Genomic DNA, 25,610 nt, shown 5'->3' on the forward strand with positions numbered 1-25,610 from the left:
CTAATGGAAGAACACCTACACTAAAACACTATCAAGGTTGACAAGGAAATTTAGTCTCCGGCATAATCTCCTTAACATATCTAATAGTTTATTACAAGTATCATAAAACATAAAATCTATCAGTAGCATCAACACTGCAAAATTCAGTGCATCCCATAAACAGGGTTGCGTCATGTCTACCACTCAGAAAAAAAGCAAGCAGGAATTAAAAGAATTTGTAGTATAACATCATCATATATATTAATAAAATACCAATGAATTTTTTAACTTAAAAAAGTTCAAAAACCTTGACAGTGTTTATGGATTAATAAAAAGGTTAGAAATGTAAAGAAATGTCATAAGCAGCAGTTTATCTAAGTAGTGAATCATATCACCAGCCCTGTATGTTAGTCATTAAAAAGAAACTCTATGAAATACATACATACAAATATTTTAACAAAATTCTTAAGAGATGACACACATCGACACAGTACCATGAATATCATCAACTCACATACAAATTCTAAATGGTTAAATGCCTGTTACATTCTGGTAGTCAATCTTAAGTCAAGTGCTACCTACAAACTTCTAATATTTGATATAGGTTAATAACAATTTAATATGAAACAAGAAAATTTTCATTGTATTTTCAAATCAGCGTTTGGATTTATAACAGTCCTCATGTCTTATCAATGTACAATTCACACCTGAGGCTATAAAATCCACTAACCTAACCTCTTGTCATCCCCTGGTCAGTGAGGTATGTTACAGTGCAGAGAAACACTGGATTTGGAGTCAGAGGGAATGGATTTCAACCACAATCTGCTTTCTAGATGTTTTGTACTTAAAAAGAAAAGTTGCATGACTTTATTCTCGTAATTGGGATGCTATCAATTCAAACTTCCCCAAGAATGCACTGTAAACAGACTCAAGATAGTGAGGGTATATGTATGTGTAAAAACCTAACAAGCTAATTAAATGCAAGGATTTATTATTAGCTAATTAAATGCAAGGATTTATTATTAGTAATGGCAGTGAACTCTATCAACGAAAAATTGTTGCCTTAAAAACGTGGCTAAATTAAAAAAAAAAAAGGTGGCTAAATTTCATTATTATTTTTTATCTAAGAAGACAACCTAACAAAACTCTTTAGATAATGTCACAAATTTTATCAGCACATTATTTTTAGCTGAGCCCTAGTAATTTTAACATTTGATTAACCCCAGGAAAACAGGGTGGTGCTCTGGAAGTGATTTAATACAAGAAAGTGGCTATAACAGGGATAATGGTGGTCTTTAACAACAGGAAGGTTACAATGTGTAGCCTGTGTAATCAAAATGCTGCTACTTCCAGAGTATTGTAAGAAAGCCTGTTTTAAATTTTTCTATCAGAAGAAACTGGTTTTCTCTGATGCAGGAAAACTTCCTACACTGGTAAAACAGCAGCTGACCAAGGACAGGGGTAGAGCCACAAAGCTACTCTGAGACAACCGTGTCAGAGTCAATAAACTAGCAGAACTTCCTCGTTGCTAACTAGATGCTAGCATCTAGATGCTAACTAGTTACTTAGCATATACAATTAATCCTCATTTTTCATGGATTCTGTATATTCACAAATTTGCTCACTTGCTCAAATTTGTGATCCCCAAAATCAATGTTTGTGGTGCTTTCAAGGTCACTGACAGACATGCATAGAGTGGTGAAAAATGTGTTGCCTAATACCTTCGCTCTCAGTTGCGGTTGAACAATGTGAGGTTCTGCCTTGTTTCAGCTCTGATATAACGATGACTAGAGGGACTGAGAAGATAGACGCTCTGGCTGTGGAGCCAGCTGCAGAGGGCTAGATTCTCAAGTCTGGCTCCTGTTAGTGTGGCAGCCTCAGGTAAGTCACTTATCACTTACAAATCGCATTTTCTTTTTTGTTTTAAAAAAAAAAAAGTATCTACTAGGAACGAGTATTTTTTTAGGATTTAAGGTAAATGAATATAAGGTGTGTGTACATGTGTATGTGTCTACACACACATATAGCTGATTCTCCTTATTTGCTGCACTTATGTTGTTAAAGTAACCCAGCACTAAATCAGTGAACCCTGAAGCATTACTAGAGCAAATACATATGTACGTATACATGTATGTATGAACCAAGCAGTGGTTCAGTGTTCAGGGGATTTTAAGAATATAACTACAGCAAGTAAGGAAAATCAACTCTATGAACTATTCGACAATATTATCAAAAACCAAGCAAGTACAGTTTCTTTACCAATGGTGAGATCAGAAAAACACTAAAGATTTTATATTCTAGATAAATAATAAATTTGAGTTCAGCAGTAGAGGGTAATGATTAAGAGTTTATGCTCTGAGGTTAGGCTTCCTGGGTTCTAAAAATCTACCTAATCACTTAAGAACTCTGGGATCCTAGATGTATTATGTAATAACTCTGTGCCTCCATTTCATCTGCACAATGGGGACAGTAATAGTTACTATCACATAAAGTTAATTTGAGGATTATAGAAAATAAAGTCACACATTATTTACTAGATGATGGCTGGCACAAAGTAACCCTTAAATAAATGGTAGCTACTAGAATGTACCTGGCAAATATAGTTAATCAGCTCCCTTAAAAAAAAATACAAATTACTTATGTATCTAAAACTCAATAAACAATCTTCCCACTTACAGCTATCACTGTAAAAACATTTTCATGTTACATATTCTCCTAAATTAGTCATGTTACTGTGAGCTTTTTCAACTCACCATTGTTGCGGCATTCCAAGCAGTCGTTGGTGCAACCTTTGGTTGCCAGTTAGATCCTCCAGTTAGCTTCTTTTCACCTGGCTGACTCCAATTTACATCACTTTAAATAAACATAAGGGAGAACGTTAAATGTATATAATTATAAAGTTTCTTTACTACATATTTAGATTGAACAAAAGCATTTAAGATGCAGATCTGATAGCTCTACACATACTTTGGAGATGAAGCCAAATCAACCTCTAGATGGTACATCGGGGAAATAATACATATAAAAACACTCACTTCTTAGTAGTTCCATTTCCGATGCCAAGATCTAGGACAGGAAATAAAGCAAGCATTTAAAAATGAGAGTCTTTTTTATAATACAACTTATTGTAAAGAAGATTAAAAGAATCCAAAGAATACTTACTGCCCACAAGGTTGGCTAAGGATGAATCCAAGTCATCAGATACTAACTTGTTAGGTGGGAGTTTGGCAACAGGAAGACTCTGGTTCTGAGAGGCCACTGTTGGTTTGAGAAGTCCACCTAGTTCATCAAAGCCTTAAAGTTACAAACAGATGAAATAGGATTTGTAAGGGACTTTATGGTGCTACGGCTTTCTATAGGAGATCTCTGACTTCTCTACTTGTTTGTTTGCTGTAAAAGTCTTCCATGACATTGGGCATCAATTAATGACTTTAAATGGAAAAAGGTGAAATTTCTCATTTCAAAGTGAACTGACTGAAAAGGCAAATTTGCTTTGGGAGAAATCATGTCTTACTTCACGACGAAATTATATTAAGGTTAAAGGGGACGAAGAAAGAAGCATTCGAGTAAACAATTCTTATTCCAAAGTGGTGAAAGAGAAGGGAATGGAATGGAATTCTCCCCCTTACTGGAAAATTTTCTAAAGACTCACTTACACCTGAAGAAATATAGACAAAAAATACATCTCTGTACCTTTGAAAAATGTTTCTTCTAAGAAATATTTTATAGACCTCTTTACATTTTTCAGAGTGGGGAATGTAAGGTCTATGTAAAACCACTACATTAGAAGGAAGTGAAAATGAACCATTTGATTATCACTTTTCTTCTGTCAAAAACAGTTAACCTAAATTATACCTAAGAAATTGCTACCCTTATGCTCCAATTACATTAAACCATCTACTAAACTGGGACATTGCCTAGAGATGAAAATAAAATAAAACCCCTTAAGGTTCTCTACCAAAGCGAGAAGTTAAGTGAATCCAATCAAACCCACTAAAAGATTCAATAGCATGATCTAGCAATAATAGAGAATTTGAAAGTCACCAAAAATGGTGGTTTACAAAATATGAACAGTTGATCTCTATTTATACTTTTTCCCAGAAAGACAAACTCAAAAGGAAAAGATCAAATGCATCACAAAATGTAATTATAAACCTACTAGTGTACAGAAAAAAAAAATCTTAGTCCATACATACTCTTTATAAGCTTGCTTACTTTTTGTATAATTATATATTATAAAATCAAAAACGCCTCAACAGGTTTCTTTAAATGACTTGAATTTATTTACTAACCAAAAACAGGTCATCCCATGGTAAGAGTAGTAAATTTTATGGAAACTCTTTCAATCTTTACAAACTTCAAATTAACAAGATGTTAATGAAAACAAATGGAAACCTGGCTCTACAAATTTATGTACGTTCTTTTAAGACAAATGAACAAGCATACTGTAGAAAGAACCATCCTTAAAATAACAAAAAGCCCCCTGCAGTTCTGATATGTAATACATTCTAGCTCTTTAAGCATGGACTGTCTCAACAAGTCACGTACCAAAAGTTTTATTTTCCTACTTTTCAAAAAAGCCAGTTTCATTTCAGCAAAGATAAAACTTGTAATGACTACACAGCACAACATTCTACACATAGTCATTAGCTATGACTTACCAATCGAATCTAAGCAAGATCTCATTTAGCTCTGGGAGAAACAAAATACTCCCAGAGTCAAAACTGCCACTAAGAAAAAGGAACAGTTAATAATCCCTTGAAGGTCTCATCTAGCGGCTGGGAGAAGAGGAACAACTTTACTGGCTACACTAATTTAATCTATTTACATATGTTCAAAAGAGTATTATTAAATGTCCTCAGACAGAATCTAAATGAGAACATTATACTAATGTTAATAAAACAATTTTTTCTTACCCCCAGAATCTACAATAACGTTGGTAGATTTATTTCCAAACACAGATTCAAAGTCAACATTAAGGCCAGCTGAAGGATGTGGCTGTGCAACTGGAGATGGAGTGAATCCTAAGAAAAACCAAAATGGAAAAAGCTCAATTCTTTAATACGTCTACATTTACAGCTCTTAATAATGATGACAATGGAAAAACCAATAAATTCCAACAAAAAACAAGGCCAATCCTTCAAGCAAAATGTTTCTTAACACTACATCTTTTTGTGGTGATGACATTTTCTGTAACAAAATCATCCTACTGACAAAAAAAACTAACAAAAGAGCAACTGAAGTTGAACTATTAAATTTGTTTCATTACAAAAGTAAAATCTTTATTTTACCTTAATTTTGTATACTGATGATTTTTTAAAAACTAGACACATCTAAAATTCCAGGACTTTGCATGAAGCAAAATATATATACAGTGTAAATAATGACTTGGTAATGAAGTAAGTATTCTATGGTGCTTTAAAAAATATGAATCTACTTAGATTCTGTTTAGAACCAGGAGTCTTCCCCGCCCACACTCACCCTCCATTATTTCTCTCACCTTCCTTCCTCCCTTTAATGGTTAATCAAATGCAGTATGGTTTAAGATCATTTGAGAAATAACAGGATTCTGAAAGTTACAATCCACTAATCCTTATGTTCCCCCCTTTAAAAGTACCATTTTAGATCGAGCATGAGTATTCTGTAGGGCACAAATTTTTAAAAATGTTCTTATTCCAGGGGCACCTGGGTGCCTCAGTCCATTAAGCTGCTGACTCTTGGTGTGGGCTCAGGTCATGATTTCAGGGTCCTAGGATCAAGCCCAGAGTCCAGGCTCTGCCCTGCTTGGGATTCTTTCTCCCTCTGCCTCTGCCCCTCTCCCAGCTCGCGCGCACACAGGTACACACACACACACACACACACACACACACACACGAGTGCACACTCTCTCAAATAAATAAAACTTAAAAAAAAAAGTTCTTTTTCCATAATTAATTTTTAAACCAGTCTTAAAAACAATGGTCAGGGGCGCCTGGGTGGCTCAGTGGGTTAAGTGTCTGCCTTCTGCTCAGGTCATGACCTCAGGGTCCTGGGGTGAGCCTTGGGTTGGGCTCTCTGCTCAGTGGGGAGTTTGCTTCTTCCTCACCCTCTGCCCCTCCGCGATGCTCCTGCTCGCTCTCTCTCTCTGAGAGACTGAGCTCTCTGTCTCTCTCTCAAATAAATAAAATATTTTTTAAAAACCCACAATGGTCATGCAATGAGAACACAAACACTATCAAAGTACAAAATAATTTAGTACATAAATCTGACCATTCATCAAGAGGTTCCCAGATTTCTAGACTTAACAATTTGAAAACATTTTAAAGTGTACAAGCTGTTTAAGAATTACACCATGGGCTCACTGGTTCTTCTCATAACTCCTTACAAAAAGAACTGATGTATCTACTCAAGGACGACAAAAATCTTCGGTGCTTAATTATGTGCCCAGCACAGTGTAAGAAGTACACATATTATTCTTTAAATGATTCTGGAAACGGTACCTTGGCTAGGTCTCCAAAGTTTAGAAAATACACGGAACAGTAATTTATAACTAGGATAGCAAATCAAATTCCTGTTTTTCTCCTGCTATTTTATCCTAGTTTTCTAGAATTTGGTTAATATCGGAGATAAGCCTATCTTTCATAGTAATCCATTTATTACTTTCTGTGAAGAGAGGAGCCATTTCCTGAGGTCCCTAGGGGCATCAATCTGTGCAATTACAAGACTATTACCTAAAAGAATAAAAGGTTTGAGAGGATATAAAGTGATCCAGAGCTAGCATATCAAATTTAAAACGTCTCTAGGTATGCAAAAAATAAAAAGAAATTTTTAATAAGTTGTAATAGCTGATTGGCTCCCAGGGAAGCAAGCAATGTATTTCAAATTAATAATCTTTTAAGTAACACATCTTCAAGGTCAGAGTTCTGCATTATTGTTTCAATGAATACTTTAAACCTAATGGCTTTTTATCCCAAGTCATTTTTTGGGAGACTGTTAGGATTTAATTTTTAAAAGTTACTTAAAACAAAGATTAAAAACTACTATCACCATTTCAAAAGGAAAATTTAGGGACAAAAAAAAAAAAAGATGAACAGGCTAAGGTTAACTGTATAAAGTAATCATGATACTGAACTACCTACTCTTTTATTTCACCAAGGCCCAGTGAAAACTCTGCCACTGACCATTACTAATTCACAGATTAACATTTAGAAACCACTGGCAGAGCAAATCTCAGGAGGACAATATAAAATTAACTGAAAGGGGCAAGATGAACAAGAGCTTTGGGGACAGAAAGGCATTCCAAATACCTTCCAGAAAAATGTACTGCTAAGGGATTTTGGTGGTAGTTCCATAGTGAATTAGATCTCATACTTTTTGTGAAAGTAACTTCTACTATTTATTAAACCCTATTAAACACTATGCAAGAGCTTTATAAACAGTATATTATTTAAACCTCACAATAACCCTATGAAATAGTCATTATTATCCTCATTTTACAGATGAGGAAACAGATTAAACAATGTTACTCAAGGTCAAGATTTATTAAGTGGCAAAAACCAAGACTTAAACTCCAAATTGTCTGATTTTCAGTTTATCCTAAGTATTTCATCTTATACAAACTAGTAGGTAGAAAAAGAAAATTCTATTATTACAGCTATATAATAATTGTATTTATTCAGCTATTAAAGTTATATGAACTTCCTGAGCTTCTCACAGCAAGTGATGGGCCAAAAAAATGAACAACCATGGCAATTTTAAAGTCTAAAAGCAATGAAAAAAGTGTTCAAGGTTGTATCTGATGATTACATAATAATTTAGGTAAAAAGTATATTCCAAATATAAAATGATTTGCATACACAAGATGGTTTTCAAAAGTAGTTTTAATGATAATTCTACATACTAGACATAGTGCTAGATTTCATAGTCATATATGTAAACCTCCTGACAATCCTGGAAGATATATTATCCTAATTTTCATAGGCTTAGAAAGGTTAAATACTTGTTTCAAAACACACAGGTAAGAAGTAGAACTGGAAATTAATAGGAATTCAAATGCAAATTCACTGGATTCTAAACACACACTTTCCATCAAATGTCCTCGTAAATTCCACTTTTAAATCCTTTTAATCATGCCCAAGTCTGCTGGTCAAGAACCTCAATTCTTCAGTTGTGTCAAACCTACTTTTTTATGCCAACTTAACTAAGGTAATCCATTCCTACGCACACACGCACAAAAAAATCAGCTGAATTTTGGGGTTTCATTACTACTGCACTGGCCTAGAACATGTCTGGAAAGACAGAAATGAGTAACAAAATGGCCATGCCTCTCTGGAAACTGTTCCCTATTTCTTCTGCCTTTGCATGGTGCAGGAAAAGCACGCTTGTTTCCAGGACAATCTCCCGACATCTGTGCCATAACAGCTCAAGTCAAAATTATTTAGTGTTCAGGGGCGCCTGGGTGGCACAGCGGTTAAGCGTCTGCCTTCGGCTCAGGGCGTGATCCCGGCGTTGTGGGATCGAGCCCCACATCAGGCTCCTCTGCTGGGAGCCTGCTTCTTCCTCTCCCACTCCCCCTGCTTGTGTTCCCTCTCTCGCTAGCTGTCTCTATCTCTATCGAATAAATAAATAAAATCTTTTAAAAAAAATTATTTAGTGTTCTATCACTAACATCTATACAAAGAGCTTTAAATTCTATAAGCCCATAATATTATAAGCTCCTCTGAGAATGTGAACCTTTTGAGTATGGATTAAAGTAGGGAGATGACAAGCATCCATCCACAAAACAATCCTCTGTTTAATCAAGACAAACAAAATCAGGGGGAAAATGATCTATTCTTCAAAAGCAAGTATTTTTTTTTTCTTATCAATTAAAAAAAAAACCCTCATTTAAAAAAAAAAGAACTCCCTCCTGCATAAATAAATTGATAAACTTTAGAGATACCATTACCTACCTCCAAATAAACCAGCTACGGTAGAAGGCTCATGGCACATAAGGGTAGTATTAGGATAAGCTTGAGTGCCACAAAAAGAATCTGACAAGGCGTACATGGGGGGGGGGGAAGGACAGACAAAAAGGAAAAGAGAAAAATGAGGAGGAACAGTTAAGAGTGGAATGGAGTAATTAAACGAACAAACAAAACAAAAACAAAAACAGGAGAGTCCAAGCTCTGAGTGTTCTTCAAATTACAACTTACATATTAAAAAAGCACTTAATTCTCCATTGGGAATATTCTATTTAAAATATATTCACAACAAAATTTTAAAAATAACCAACATGTATTTCCTTAAAGAAATAAGCAGCAGTTGGCTTTTTAGTCAGTATTAACATGTTTTCTGATGTTTTCTTTTACAGATGTTTTCTTTTTAGGCCTGAACAAGGTCACAGACATGGCATAGCTGGGACCACAACTGACTCTTCTTGACTTATAATTGCTTTAATGAGGACAGGCTACTTTGTACACTGAGGTTCACATCATCAGATCAATGTCTATGTAGCTGCTCTTTGATTTTTCTGGGTTGTTCTTAATCCTATAGAGCAGAGGTTGGCAAATTACAGCCAGAGGCCTATTTTTATATGGCCATGTGAGCTAAAAATCGTTTTTACATTTTTAAAAGGTTGTTTTAAAAAATGAAAGATAATAAAAGAAGAATATAACAACAGAGATCTTATATATCCTGTGAAGTCTGAAATATTTACTATCTAGCTTTTTACACAAAAAGTTTGCTGACCACTGTTCTAGAGAAGCACCATCCAAAAAATTTCTAGTAACAGCAGTGTTTTTTATAAATCTGCTCTGTCCAATATGGTAGCCACTAGTCACATGTGCCACTGAGCAACAGAAATGTGGCTAGTACAACTAAGGAACTAAACATTTAGTTTTATTTAACATTTAGTTGTAATTAGTTTAAATGACAATGGCTAGTGGCTAATTAGACAACACAGCTCTAGGAATGATAATACCTTGGGTGGTCCATTCATGCTCTTAATACTTTGAGTAAGAAATCGTTGGAATTTTTATTACACAACCCTACTTCTCAAGAACTTTTAATGTGGCTTAAAAGGCTTATTAGAAAGCCTCTTCTTAGGACAGACATTAGCAAACTATAGCTGCATGTCTTCATAAATAAAGTTTTATTGGAACACAGCCAAATGCATACTTATGTATTGTCTATGGCTATCTTCATGCTATAATGCCAAAGCTGGTAGCTGCAAGAGAGACTGTGTGGCTCATGAGCCAAAAATATTTACAATCTGACCCTTTAAGAAAAGGTTTGCTGATCCTTGTTCTAGACTAATGCCTAAGTTGACATGAGTGGTTTTTATTTTGCCATTCTGTACTCACTTTTACAAAAACGTTAAGTACTCAACAGTAAGTTTTCGCTAATGACAAAACTTGGCAGATGTGATTTTTTTTTAAAAAAAAGTATAATTTGTACTTTCATTTATACTATTTACACTCAAAGAATATAAGAGTTTAAATAAAGTCTACACTTCCATAAGGAAAGGGCACTGTAAAGCAAAGTTGCCAGACTCCTGCTTCAAGCTTTTGCTCCTATTGGCTGGGTTGTCTCAGTATACTAACTTTTCTCAGATTCAGGTGATCCATCCATAAAAATGGTAGCAATTCTATTACCAATATGAGAGTTGAGAACTTGACTAAATATTCTCTGGAGGTCCTCGCAAGCCTAAAAACACCAATTCTATGATTTTAATCTTCAAATGCACCTACTTACCTTGGCATATATGGCCATTAACTTTACTAACTTTCTTTGCTTTTTGAACTTCCTCTTGCCCCAACCCACAGGCCTTAAACTTAAAAGACATTAGGAAAATGACATTTTTAGTATATTCCTTTTGTTACAGGCTTTCCTTGAAAAGCTTAATAATTAACTCTCTCACAATGGTTTTTTATATTTTTACTCTACTTCTGTTTCAATGTGAAATAGCTATGGCTAAGGTTACTGCCCTCCATTCTGTCCCTCTGGGGTGAACAGAAGATTGACATACTTGAGCACACGCACTGCTCTGACCTAAAAGATGGAAATTATAAGCCCCAAGTAAAGACATATCTGTTTCATTCCCCAAATTAAAGCAACTCACTTAAAAAGACACAAGAAGCCATACCCACTAAATATATACTACTTCTTATTCAATAAGTATAAAGAAAACACAAACTTATTAGAAAACCACATTCCAAGGATAACTCGAATAACCCTTTACTACCCAGCAAATAAGTACAGCATTTCACAAATTTTCTAAAGAGCAGCAAAATATGAAACTTAGTTTCGACCACTTTTTATTTAATTTGTAATGTGTTACAATGACATGAAGGAATGCCTGCAATTAATTATTACAATTTGGAGCTATGAGACTAGTTATATATAACAACAGCACCTGCCTTGGAACTTTCTCAAATCTCCAACTACTCTTTTCTAGTCACCTCTCTCCCACCCCCTCAGATGTATCGAACATAATGTTCAGAATGTGGCCACATGATCTATTTAGGGTACACATATGCCTTTCTGCATGCTGCTTTAACAAAGATTTAAATTTGCATCACCTTAAAAGCTGTTTCTCCAAATTGAATAAAAGCAGTTTTACCATCTTTTAAGGGGTGCTATTTAGCAGCTTTTCAGCAGATTCAAAAATGTTAAATTCAGGTTAGTATATACGCAAAAACTTAAATTTCCTTGTATAACTATGAAGTGAAATTTTACCTTTTTAAAGATTTTTATGCCACAACTAAAGGCGATTTAGTTGAGTTTTCATTTCCTACGTGTCATTTATCTCCAGGCTAACAACGAAGTGAAACCCTTAAAAATGGGACAGAGGGTATGTAACGGATTTGAGACAATCTAAAATTTTACTATTCACAGTTAAAAAAGAAAATGAACATAGCTACTGAGAGTGATAACCACCCCCTTTCAAACCTCAGAGGGAAAGATATAAGCACATACATGTCAGTAAGTTTAAGAGATGTTAACCTATAACCAACTCTCTGAATTAATAAACAAAAGGTGGGGGGAAAATGTGGCATATGATGCTACACAGCTTGATTATCACACTATAATACGATAGAGAACAAAACACTAAAAATAAAATAAAATAAAATAAAATAAAATAAAATAAAAATAAAAAACCAACCACAACTTCAAAGGAAATTTTCTTTCCTAAAAACTTGGATTAAATAAAATTAGGGATGCTAATTTAAAAATGTCACTACATTATTGCTATTTAGTTTAAAATTTGATATTAAAATCCAAAATTATTGCAGTGCCTTAAAAATAATTAATGAATACGTAAAAAATACTTAGGCAGTATAAACATTAATTGGAAAGAAAGGTTAAATGGTACTTTACCAACAAACATTTCATGAGTAGGTGTCCTAGTAGTAAAAGTGGATACATCTGAAGAAATGGGAAGGTGAACATCACCACTACTTTTTGTGAGGAAAGGATTTAAGCTTGGAATGGCATCATCAACAGCATCTACAGTAGCAGAGAAAGGATCTGTGCAGTCCAAGTGAATTACAGCAAAATGAAGAAAGGAAGTAAATTAATTAGTATTGTAATTAGTCAAAAGATGCAAAGTGAAAAGTAGCAGCTATATTGTTTATTAATCTTAAGTGCAAAATACCTAATCATCATCATCAAGATGGAAGAACTACCTTTAACATCTTTTAAAATGAATCCTCAGAAGAAACATTTATGTGTCCAATCAACATCTGTAGCATACTAAGGATAGATCTGCTCTCCAACATCAGGAAGCCAAAAGTAAGGTAAAAAAAGAGAATAACCAAAATACATCTATAAAAGAGCCGCCCACCCTGGACCATGTTCCTCACCCTACGTGGGAATGTACTGGCTTTCATGGCATAGCTATGTTTATTCAAGTAACAGATATAAACAACCAATATTATGTGTGTGAAATAAGTAAAATTTCAAAAAACAAAGAGAATTAGGGGTTAAGGACTATTTCTAACAAGGGGGGGTAAGTCTTATATAGGTTCAGAGGTAGGAAATAAAAAAAATTAAGATGAAGAAAAGGTCTAATGATTTAGAATCAGGAAAGGAATTTTAGAAAAATTAAGAACAGAGACAAAGACTAGTGGCCATTTAGTAGACTTGGAACCACTCTGAAGGTCCAGTTAAGAATTGTAAAGCCAAATAAGGCTTTAAATGATTTGCTAAAGGAATAATAAAAGTACCATTCCATATTAGGATGGTACTGAATGTGTATTATTATCAAATCCTACCTCTACAGTTATTTTAGAATCAGATATTTACTGTAACTATAGCTCATTCAAGATAATCATCATTCTAATGACTGAAAGCCATTCATCGTTAGCAGCAAAAACACTCCTAACCTCTATGTTCTGTACTTTTAACCAGCAGCCTGTTCTTGCCTAGTTTAGTTTGTGATGCTCACTTAACAATATAGTATTAAGCACTGTACTTTACTCAAAGACTGTATGATTAAATAATAAGAACACAAAAAAACACCAGCTCATTCACTACAACACACTTTCCCCTAAAGTCAATAAATTCAAAGCAGGTGCGTCACAAACCCTACAACTATTTAAAAAAGGAAAATATCAAGAAAATATTGAGGTCATTGGCTCATACAGAATCTTTTTAAAAAAGATTAAAGTTTAAAACACTTTAATTTTTCTATCACACAGGACCTTTTCTAGGAATTAAGCATTCCTATGGAACATCAATTCACACCCAAAAATAAAGTCCTACAAATTAGTATCAAAATTCACTGATAATAGTATTCAAACTAAAATGAACATGTTTAACACCTTTCCCATACTTTCACTCCTCAATAAATGGAACAACAGGGAAAAAGAATCCAAAAAAGTAATTGAAAAATAAGAAGTAGAAAACAGATACAAGAAGAAGGTTTTCTGTACTGAAATAAAACTGTAATGATGACCACTCCAACTCCTTTCTGTGTAAAGAAGGACATGCATTGTTGAGAGTTGATCAATTCGTTGGAAGTACTATTTTAAAATACTGAATAGTGGCATGAAGTTTTTAAAGTACATTATATATACACCCAAAACATCTCTATTTTTCCATGCAGAAGAAGCCATGAGAGAAGTAATTTGAAAAAACACATTTTTCTATTACAGGTCTATTAGTTTACGAGAAAAGACATGTTTGGGAGAAGTCGTTAGTTATCTGCTGCTCTGATGAATGATTAAGTTTTACCTAAGTACTTATTATCAATCATTTTCTATTATATGAAACATCCTAGAGAAGAATATGCAGAAATACGCAAGAGCATCTGTATTTAGGTAGATTAGACAATAAGAAAAACAGTTCTTAATCTACTTTACAAAATATTAAATAACCTAGATGATGTTAATTTGTTAGTGGATACTATACTATCAATAATAAAAACAAATTCATTAAGATAAAAAAAAATAACATTTCAGCTATCCCAACTTAAACTTTATTCCCGAGACTGGTAACTACTCTAACTTCCTTAAACTTTTTAAAAATTGGTTTTTTCCCATTATTTTTATCATTATTCACTTGAAAGTTTAATTTAATGGTATAATAGTCAAAGAGCAATTATCCAAAAATTTATTATGTTAAGGTCCTAAATACTAGATACCTACATTGACACAAATGAGTTTTTCATAAAGCACTGTGTGTTACATGCCGGCTGAGAGTAAAGCAAATTAAACTTTAGAATGGATAATTCTTTTTTGCCGGAATTAAATTTTGAATTCTAGCTTAAGATACACATCAGTGTACTGAGCTGATAATATTGTTCATTTTTAGACTGGCTATAACACAAAGTTTTAAAGGTGATATAAACTTAAATCTTCTCACATATTAGTATTCAACACCAAGTGCTTGTTCAGACTCCAGACCATTTCTTGAAAAATCAAAGTCTCATTAATAATGCAATGAGGGGAACAGAAGAGCTTGTGTTCTCTCTTTCATGTTCATTTTTAGGTGGGATCTTAAATGCCTTTTATATAAACATTCAAAACTTACTTCCCTTTAATTCAACATCACTAACTTATCTGTGACTGGGAATACACAGCATCTCTGTCGTGCTTACGACACGAACCAAATTAATACCAAATCTGTTTTAAAAAATACCAACTCTGCTATTAAAAACCATTTTAGCATATGAAAGCAAGACAAACACAGAATAAGATTTTAGGAGTATCAAAAAATCATACCTTTGGTTTGCCACATGCTATAAAAGCAGCATGATGTAAAAATATTACATATTTCCAATGTTTAGGTAAATGGTAAATTTCAAAAAACTTTTACATGTTATTGTTAGGATCAAAACTTTTTATTTATTTATCTCAGTCTAACTTTAATTTCAAGAATTAAGTAAAAAATCTTAATCTGAATGTCCTGGATATAAAAATACACTGGCTGATTTAGGAAGTATTCAAAGTTCTTGACTTAAAACACTCTTCAGCTATCCCATTATGCAAAAGTCAAAACTCTGAAATTATCACCAGCTCAGAAACCAAACATCTTTATACGAAAGTCAAGACAAGATTTAATTCTTAGGTTTAAAGGCTCATAGTAAACATTACTGTCCTTTCCTCATATATAATGATAAGCTTTTGGAAAAATAATGGTCAATTGCTATAGCCTCTGTTCCCACTGTACTTGATTTGTATTTTTAATACTTTTAACGGTCTCACTTGTACATAGCAAGCCTAATGTTAAAATATGAAAGAAATTTTGATGAAAATAGTACCAAGAGAAAAATAACCTAAAACAGCAAAACAAAACATGATTAAGTATATTCCAACATATATTCACCCACAGACTGCTATGAAATGATTTCTTCTAACAGGACATTAAACAACTCTTACAGGCTGAAATTACTTGAAAATTATTCTCCCACAGTAATAGTCTATCTGCCTTCATATGAGTTCAATAATCCCAAGCCGAAACTTTAACTTGTTATTATCAGAATTAACTATATATGGTGTCCAAAAAAAACTTCACAGTTCAATTTCTTAGTTCTAAGACTTTTGTAAAATTTCTCATCTATTTAGAAAAACAACTTTCAGCCTTAACTTTAGAAAAACAACTACTTGAGCTTTTTTTTTTTTTTTAAAGGGGGGGGAAGCAAGCTAAAACTGCTTACATGGTCATGTCAATTCTACTAAACTTCTAAAACAATTCACACTGAGCAGAAAATAAGCATGTAAATTTTGTCAGATTAAAAATTCTAAAATTAGGACTATCATTAGGATCTTAAAAAATTACTTTCTTAACCTTAATTTACTGTCTACATTTCATCCAGATAAATAATTTTAAAATATTTATTGACTTTAAACTAGCTTATCGGTTTTAGAAACCAACTCTGAGATCTTAAGATTTAGCTAAATTAAACTAATCTTCTAAATTGTTTTTTTTAATAAAGTCATGGCTCACAAGATTAGTCTAGTGTTTGTGTTTCACTATTTCACAAGAAATCTAGTGTTTTAGTGTTTCACTATTCCTGTTCCCTGCCAAATCTTGAACCAGAAATAACCTGTCCAGAAAAAAAGAAAACATCCACTCATTCAACAAACTTATTAAAAATCAAGAAGTGTCCTATGTAGGGGCGCCTGGGTGGCTCAATCGGTTAAGGGGCTGCCTTCGGCTCAGGTCATGATCACAGGGTCCTGGGATAGAGCCCTGCATCGGGCTCCCTGCTCACAGGGGAAGTCTGCCTCTTCCTCTCCATCTGCCTCTCCCCCTGCTCATGCTCTCTGTCGCTCTGTCTCTCAAATAAATAAATCTTAAAAAAAAAAAAAAAGAAAAAAAAGTGTCCTAGGCAATGATAATATAGCACTGAACGAAATACTTAAAAACTCCTGCCCTCACACAGACTGCACTCTATACACTAGAGACTTAAGAACTATAAAAAATATGGAAAAAAGTTCTTAAAACCCAAATCATTAAAATATAGATGAAAGAAGTCTAATTCATATTAACATAAAAATTCTCTATAACAATTTATTTATCTTGCTATGAGAGGTATGCTGATCAATTCAGATTTTACATGTGAGCCAATGAAAACCTTCAAGGTAGCCTGCCATTATCTATTGTTCTGTAGACAGTATCCTTGCTCAGAATATCTCCCCTTTTACTCCCAAATAATGTTTGAGTGTTTGTAAAATAATACTTACATACATACAAACAAACAGAAGCACTAGAACCAACCAAATGAAATAATTTGAAAACATACCATATGTCTAAGCAAAACTGCTTAAAAATTGACATGGACTAGGTTCAATCCTTCGAAGATGCCAGGTCAATGATCATGATAAAGTCACCCTAAGATCAATAACTACTCCGGGACAGCGAACATTCCTGTTGCTATTAGGGGAAAATTCTCTGAATACCAAAATCTTATAGGTTTGAAGTAAATACAAGTTTTAAATACAAGTAGCATAAAGATTGTCATGACATTTCCAGTCAGAACATCGTTCACTGTTTGGTAACACCATGTGAGTTTTATTAGAACCTTATCATATGACAGGAGTTTTCTTTCTTCCTAAGTCACTTTTTTCCTACACCAAAAACAAAATAACCCTTAGGCATTTTCTGATTATGGAATAGATAATTCAACACTGAAAGAATGATTTCATACTTCAACATATACTAGGTCTTTCTTCACTTTCATTAAAACTTCATTTCATAACTTAATTGAACAGAAATTCTAAAATCACATTTACAAATACATGAAAATATCTTCAAGGAACAAACTGACCTTACTGCCATTGTAATATTTTTCAAGTTCTCACATATCAAGTGTAACCAAAAACTACACAAATTAAGTGAAACACTACAGAACGGCAAGGCGAGCGGCCTATACAACATATAAAGCAGAATTCATTAATGCTTACCTCCCCATGTACTTGCTACCTGAGAAGCAGTTGACATAGGAAGTACAGGTGGGTGAAAAGTTGGCTGTTGCAAATCAAGCAGATCATTTGGTAGCTTTGATGTGCTAGGAAAATATTTTGAAAAGATGATTTACTTATTTATAGGTAAACGTTGCTATATCAGCTACTCCCTCTCCCCTGCCCAGTAAATAAAAACATTAAAAGTGAGAAAAACGCCCCAATAATGTAAACCTCAAAAGGGGGGGCAGTTTCAGCAAGAAAACAGTTGCATATCCTTTATATATATATATATATATATATATATATATATATATATATAACAGCATATTTTTATTTATAACAGTATACTTCTAAGGAGATTTGGAAAAAAAAACTCAAGTACCATATTTTAAGTTTAGATAGGATTCAAGTAATTATAGCCCTTCTGGAGAGGATCAGTGACTCCCCCCGGAAAATACTGATTTCCTTACTGAAATGAACCTAAACAACATGATTCTGAAATAAGAAACATCCTGGCAATTTTAATTTTTCTAAGGAAATTTGTTTTCTTACTTTTAATCCTCAAAGAACTTCAATTACATTTGTAATACTAATACACTTAGCAAAATAAAATACCTGTTAACCTCACTTCTACTGCTTCAATATCCAAATATACCAACAATACAGGAAGAAATTATACATGCGTATATGATGTACACTTACAAAAGAGTCCCCCTATTACACAACTCCAGGGGAACCTACACAATATGTAAGACTTTTGTGTGATTAAGGAATAACAACTCAAAAAAAGATCCCAGAGTTTCTATGAATTGAAGCACTGTGTGTACTATAGCACAGATCATTTTTAACGTACTCAAAAACAAAACATCTTTTAGACGTAAAACATAGTTTTGATAGGTAAGTAAAAATACAAATGCATTTAGTGCCTTAAGGAAAAAAACATAATAGGCAATAAGCATTCTATAACAGGCTGTAAGATTTGCCCTCAATTACAATTAAATAGGTAAAAACCTTGAGTGTATTAAGTGAAATAAAACATGGCCAAATTAGTTCTTTATCTAATAGTTTAATTCTCAAACATTCAACATCCTTTCCATTTATCTCTCCTAAGACAGACTTCTTTCCAAGGTCCCCAAGTGGGGACACTTCAAGGGTTCAATGTTATTTATCAGGGATTCTAAAAAGGCAGCATACAAAAAAACAAACAAACAAAAATAAACAAGAAAAAAATAATTATTAAAGCTGGAAGAAAAATAACTAAATTCAACAAGCATCTTTTAAGACTTCAGGGAAAAGGCAGCAAGAGTAAAAATTACACTGAGCTATGATAGGACTCAGTATGTGGGAGGGAAGACATTTTAAGAATGAGTTAATAAAATAAACAACAACAACAAAATCAAAGACAACCCCCCCCCTCTCTGCAGAGCATTTACCATGTGCTAATTAAGCATTGTGCTAAATCCTATGCTAGCCACCTGGGAGTCTGCTAGAAATGAAAAATCTTGGGCCTCGCCCTATACCTACTGACTCAGAAACTCTGGGGGTGAGACTCAGAAATCTGTGGCTTCAGAAACTCTCCAGGTGATTCTGATGCTTACTAAGATTGAGAACCACTGACCTGTACCATACCATGGATCTTATTTGGAAACAGGTTAAAAAAAAAAGAAAGAAAAAAGAAATAACACAGCCAGGATTCAAATCAGAATCTGACTTCCAACTTAAACTTTAAACCACTCTGAGGTAAAAAAGATAGGACAAATTTTTAAAAAGTCAATTATCCTAATTTTCCTGATAATATTAATTTCCATTGTTATTAAGCTTTAATTACGCAACAAGATTACTGAAGTTGGTCTGGTAGGCTTCAATGCCACAGAAACCTGGCAACTAAACTCTTACTTTGTTCCAAATCACTGAGTTTAACACCTGGGAACAGACATGAAAGACATTTAATATCCAATGAAAGAATACTGTGAAACAGATTACATATCCACATCCATAAGTGAAACATCTGCCCAGAGATAACCCATTACATTCCAATTAGTAAAAATCTGTAATTCAGCCATCTTTCATTTCCTAAATATGCAAAATATAAACTCTTAATTATACTACTATCACCATCTATTATCACCTCCTTTGTATGAATTTATGACTACAAAACCATAAATTAAATCTGAGAAGTTCTGTAACATTTCTATGAGAAATCTGTCTTTAGAGCTAAGTATTCAAAGGTAATCTTTATCTCCTCCACCTACCTGTTAGAAGAACTAGGGGTAGAAAAGATGTCAATGGCTGGTGCAGTCATTATACCCCCTGCTGAGGTGGACACAGGAGAGGCTGCAGTTGTTAAAGAGGTATGAGGTTTCTTTGCAAGTTCTTTTAGGCGCTGTTCCTATTGAGAAAAGGAACTAGCATAAGGAATCCAGAAAACAGATTTGTTTTAAGGCCTCGGAAATAAAGTATTTTATAATTTTGTTCTGACAGCAGAAAGGTATTCCCTGTTTCATCAGCCATTCCATGTCAGGATGAAAAACTGAACTACTGAGTTTCACCCCATTTGGATAACTATACATGAAATACTGTTAGTCTATTTAGAGGTCCCAATTACCTGATGAACACCTGCACTTGTTTTTCCGAATACAGAGAATGCAAACACCTACCTTTAAAGCTTTTAAGCGAGCCTGTTCTTCCTCTAATGCTGCCTGCTTTTCCCTTTCATCCACTTTGGTTAGAGACAGGCCAGTACTTGCCAGGGAAGAGACTGCGTTGGAAAGTGTTGTTGCCCTAAAGTAATTGGACAAAGGTAATTTGGCTTTTTGCAACCTAGTTATGAAATGGTCTGGCAACATGGCCATGGATAAGCACTACAATTATGAACTTACCTTATGGAGTAAAAATCAGTACTTCAGATGAAATACTCTACCCATAGGATTATTAGCAATTAGCTAATTTATACAAACATTCACTGCTTTTTAACCCTTTGGAAAGGGTTCACAATAACATCAAGGGACACTGCTTCTTCCAAGTCCCAAGGGAGGGAACCAATGCAATTAGGAAAGAGCTCATATGCTCCCAGGAAAAGCCTGATGGATAAAACGTATTGAGTTTCTCACAGGAAATTACTCTGCTAATTGATTGCCTAGGTTTTGGCAATACTACTACAGGAACACTAAAATATGAGTACCAGTGATAAATAATGTGTGTCTAGATGTTTCCCTTATAATAATACCCAAAGATGATGTTCTCAGAGGACCACAGGTTCCTTCAAAGGAAGATCTATTTTATTTCAGTCATCAGTCCACCTGCCAACCTAGAATTTCCTTTTCAAACATATCACACATGCACAATGCATCATCTCTAGCTGGCAGATTCACAGCAAGCCACTTCCCTTCCCTTATATATTCAAAACCTTATCCATACCATAAACCCCAACAACATTAAATTCCCAAGTGTCAATTCTAAGCAACATAAACACACGTAATAAAGAGTTCTAACCTGAAGAACTACTCCTCAGTGACCTTTTAGTCATTTTCCTTTTATCACACACCAAACATCATTAATTTCTACTCTAAGCATAGAAGTGGCAAAACTATTCAAATTTTATGTAAAAGCAACTTATAAAGATACAACTTAGAAGACAAGGGAAAAATAATATAGTTGTGATAGAAATGCAAGAAACCCAGCAAATTTTATGATAAAAAAGTATGAGGTTAAATCAATATACCTGAACTACTTGGGTATATTTTTCATTGCTTTCTCAAATAAGTGAGCCATATAATTTGGCTTATGCTTCTAAAGACCTACCAGAAAATTCAAAGAACAAATTTGAATGACAAAAATCCAGTAGTAACATTTTCCTTTAAAAATTACTTAAATTTTGTTGCCACAAAAAAAAAGATAGTTCTGAAACAATCAAAAAGTCTAAAGAGAAGGAAGGTTCTCATTATAAATATTTTACACAAGATTTTTTTCAAGCTATTAAGAGATAATCATCATTAAAAAACATGAGAATTACTCAAGTCACTACCCAACACAAAACTCATGTTACACAGTCAATATGAGATGACCTGTGCTTTTTTCAATTTGGTAGGTTAATTGGTTTTAGTCTTGGAAATCAGCTCAAAGCCCAACAGACTGATTAAAATATGTCAATAATCAACTACATGAATTGGCATTAGAGAAAGATGATGAAATCTGATGTCAGACATCATAGGTTTGAGTCCCAGAATTACTACTGCATACATTTCACCGGCCTATAGTGGGGGTTAATCAAATTTGTAAAGAAGCATCTTATAATTACAAGATACCATACGAATCAATGCATTATCACCTTCTTTTAAAAAAAGTTTTATTTATTTATTTTTTAAATTTATTATTTTTTTCAAGTTTTATTTTAAGTGATCTCTACATCCCATGTGAGGTTTTGAACTCACAACCCCCAAGATTAAGAGTCACATGCTCTTCTGACTGAGCCAGCCAGGTGCCCCAATGCACTATCACCTTTGAGAGAAACACTGACACTATAAATACAACTGCAAACCATGTGATTAGTGTTCTTATCTTAAGAGATGCTCACATCTATTGAAGATCAGGAACTATTCCAAGAATATACATGTATTAACCCATTTAATCCTTGGCAGCAACTGTATGAAGTAGATGCTATTAAGCCCATTTTATGAAAGATTACTCAAGATAAGGGGAAGCAAGCTGGATTTATCAACTCTCTCAGAAACATCACTCCTGTTCTTTGCCCTACAAAGAATAACATACCTGCTTGCAGCTGTAGAATCTTTGATTTTCTTTCCTTCCAAGGAAGCTAAATGTTGTTCCAAAGCATCAAGAAGACTGCTTGGGGCCTAAAATTGTACAAATATTAAGATTTTCATGATAATTAGGCCACCGGTCAAAAAAAATTAAGTATCATCTAACATATGAGAGTAACAAAAACACACAGGTATATTCCTCATGAACTAGTAACAGTGGAGTTTTAGCTACCAAAAATAAGCACAACCTAGCAAGGGGTATTAATAAACATAATAAAAAATATAAAAACTGAGACTATATAAACATGAAACATTAAGAGGTTCCTGTAAGTAATTAATTCTTTTAATATTTAACTTATTTGAATTTTAAATTAAGAACATACTTATAAAAGCTAGACATATTGTTGGGCACATTCCTTGTAATTAATAAATACTTGCTGAGTAATTGAAAGTGTGCAAACATTATTTCTGAATAGTTATTGATAAATGAAACTAGAGACCAACATCAAGAAAATGCAAACTAAAATCACAATGAGATATAATTTTTACCTGCTAGAATGACTAAAGGTTTTTTTAAAATTTTATTTATTTATTTGAGAGAGACAGAGAGAGCATGAGCAGCAGGGGGGGCAAAGGGAGGAGAAGTAGACCCCCTGCTGAGCAGGGAGCCCAACGCGGGACTCGATCCCAGGACCCCAGGATCATGACCCAAACTGAAGGCAGACGCCCAAATGACTGAGCCATCCAGGCATCCCTAGAATGGCTAAAGTTAAAGATTAGCAACATCAAACACTGGTGAAGATATGGGACAAATGGAACTCTTATACAATGTTCGTCGAAATTCATCCACCTTGAAAAAGGATCTGAATTTTTTTTTTATGAAATTAAAAATACACCTAGCTTAACTACCTAATTCCATTCCTAATTATCTACCCAAGAGACATAAAAACCTATCTCCACAAGAAAAGACTTGTCCAAGAATGTTTTAAGTAGCTTTATTTACAATAGTAAAAAACTATAAATAATCCCAAAATTCATCATTTGGAAAATCGATAAACAATATTGTGAAGTCACACAATGAAATACTATTCAGCAATGAAGAGGAATGAATTAATAGTACACTCAATACATGGACAGAGCTCAAAACACTACGATGAGCAAAAGCAGCCAGATACAAGAAAAATACTTGCATTGATTCCATTTACATTACACTTAAGATCTGATAAAATTGTGCTATTAGAAATCAAAACAGTGATTTATGGAGAGGACTAGGGAGTGACCAGAGAGGACCTGAGAACTGGGGTGATGGAACTGATCTATATATTAAACGGTGTGCTGATAACACAAATGTTTACAGTTAAATCATATTTAGCTCAATTTTGTTTTAAAAAACAAAGACTGGCCTTTAAAGGCTATATATCAAATCTTAATATGAAGAGCTAATTACTTTCAAAAGGAAACCTTTTCAGTGAGCTGAAAAGGAATTATTCATTTCTTTCAGTGAAGCAAATGCATCAGTGGCATTTACTTGCCCCAAATATTCTTTAGGATTTGAGATAAAGAATTACTGGATTACAGGAATCTAAATCTCTCTACCAATTATGACTTGAACAATTTCCTTCATTTTGCATTTTCTCTCTATATACAAGACCTTACTTTGGTACAAGAAACAGTAGAAAAACAATTAAAGCCAAAAATATTAGATTGTAACATTAACTTCTATGTTGAACTGAGAACACATGTGCACCACATGAGTTATAATCTCAACAAAATGTCTAAGTCTCCCAAGAGCTCTTGTCAGAGATGATGATGAGAATGTTGCTGACAGTGATTAACATTTAAAAAGCTGTTATAGCACAACAGGCACCATGCTAGCTACCTTGTATGTAATTCCTGAGTCTATGAGGAAGACACTAGTATTATACCCATTTTACAAATGAACAACCTGAGACAGTGAAATAGAAATATCCTGCCTAAGATCACATATCTGATATATAGCAGGAGCCAACATATGGTCTAAGGTATATCTGACCTGAAAGTCTAGATATTTAGCTACTATGCTACAGAATCCTAAATTAAAACTGGGCTTTGAACTAAAGGAATGGTATAGTAGTGGCTAGCTCCACAAACATAAGAGATAAGAGATCATAATGTTAAAACAACAGCCAGCAATGTATCATGTTAAAATCTGTCAAGAAAAAAATCACACTGATCTCCTCGACAGTAGGAGCTGCATATTATTCATCTTTGTACCCTTCACACCTAGCAATACAGTGAAAGATAGCAGACAGTGAATTGATATTATAGCAATATACTTACCTGTGAAAGGTCTGGTATATCACCTCTGTCAATTCCAACTTGCTGTAAGAAGCAGAAGCATTGTATTTAATAAACAAAATTATAATAAAGTATTAAAAATAAAATTTACAAAATGAACTTTATGGCTAGTACTATGAACAATATTCTAGACAGACATCTTTAAAACCAGATAAATATTTAATCTCCAGAGGTATCATTCAATATTTCCAAGGGCTTAGATGTTTTTAATGGCTCTGAAAGTTATAAAAGAAGAAGAAGTAGAGCTGGAAATTCAATTAAGACTATTAAGTGACCATCCCCAAGTCTTCTGAGCACCTATTTAAGCTACGCTGTCATAATCAGTAAGCCCAAAGACAGTCTTTTGAAAGAATATTTTATTACTCACATCATATGGAGCAGATGGTCTATTTTATGCCAGACCAGAAGAACTGGAGGTAAATGAAGGCTTAAAATTTAAGTTAATAACTACAACTATCAAATGCAAAGAATATAAGAGGCTAAAGGGGAAAGTCAACAAATTAAAATATTTAAAATATTTAAAGAATTTATTGGAAACATAGTATAAACTACTTTCCTGTTGCTTTAGTGTATGACTGACCCAAAAGAAATGGAAAAAAACATTGATTTCTCCTTGAGAGATACTTTAAACCAATATAAACCTCAGTAGACTTCATAAAATAGC

The 25,610-nt window shown here is 33.7% G+C and overlaps 1 protein-coding gene across 17 annotated transcripts in view; it reads right to left on the reverse strand.

The window, feature by feature from the left end:
• PICALM (phosphatidylinositol binding clathrin assembly protein) overlaps positions 1-25,610 on the reverse strand; it is a 98,376-nt gene that overhangs the window by 19,905 nt on the left and 52,861 nt on the right. For 6 of the 17 annotated variants that reach the window (XM_087868206.1, XM_045815539.2, XM_045815537.2 and 3 more), the window contains exons 8-18: positions 24,929-24,970; positions 22,617-22,702; positions 20,507-20,630; positions 20,102-20,238; positions 17,850-17,953; positions 12,319-12,468; positions 8,910-8,990; positions 4,896-5,003; positions 3,142-3,273; positions 3,015-3,045; positions 2,733-2,832 (exon numbers count right to left, since the gene is read on the reverse strand). In XM_087868206.1, the coding sequence (XP_087724332.1) occupies positions 2,733-2,832; positions 3,015-3,045; positions 3,142-3,273; positions 4,896-5,003; positions 8,910-8,990; positions 12,319-12,468; positions 17,850-17,953; positions 20,102-20,238; positions 20,507-20,630; positions 22,617-22,702; positions 24,929-24,970 (1,095 nt within the window). The remainder of the gene's footprint in view (positions 1-2,732; positions 2,833-3,014; positions 3,046-3,141; positions 3,274-4,895; positions 5,004-8,909; positions 8,991-12,318; positions 12,469-17,849; positions 17,954-20,101; positions 20,239-20,506; positions 20,631-22,616; positions 22,703-24,928; positions 24,971-25,610) is intronic. The other 11 variants (XM_087868209.1, XM_045815543.2, XM_045815541.2 and 8 more) reach the window with 6 other exon arrangements.

This window comes from Ursus americanus, chromosome 16 (genome assembly GCF_024610735.1).
Source record: "Ursus americanus isolate L20-20 chromosome 16, mUrsAme1.1.p, whole genome shotgun sequence".
Lineage (NCBI taxonomy): Eukaryota > Metazoa > Chordata > Mammalia > Carnivora > Ursidae > Ursus > Ursus americanus.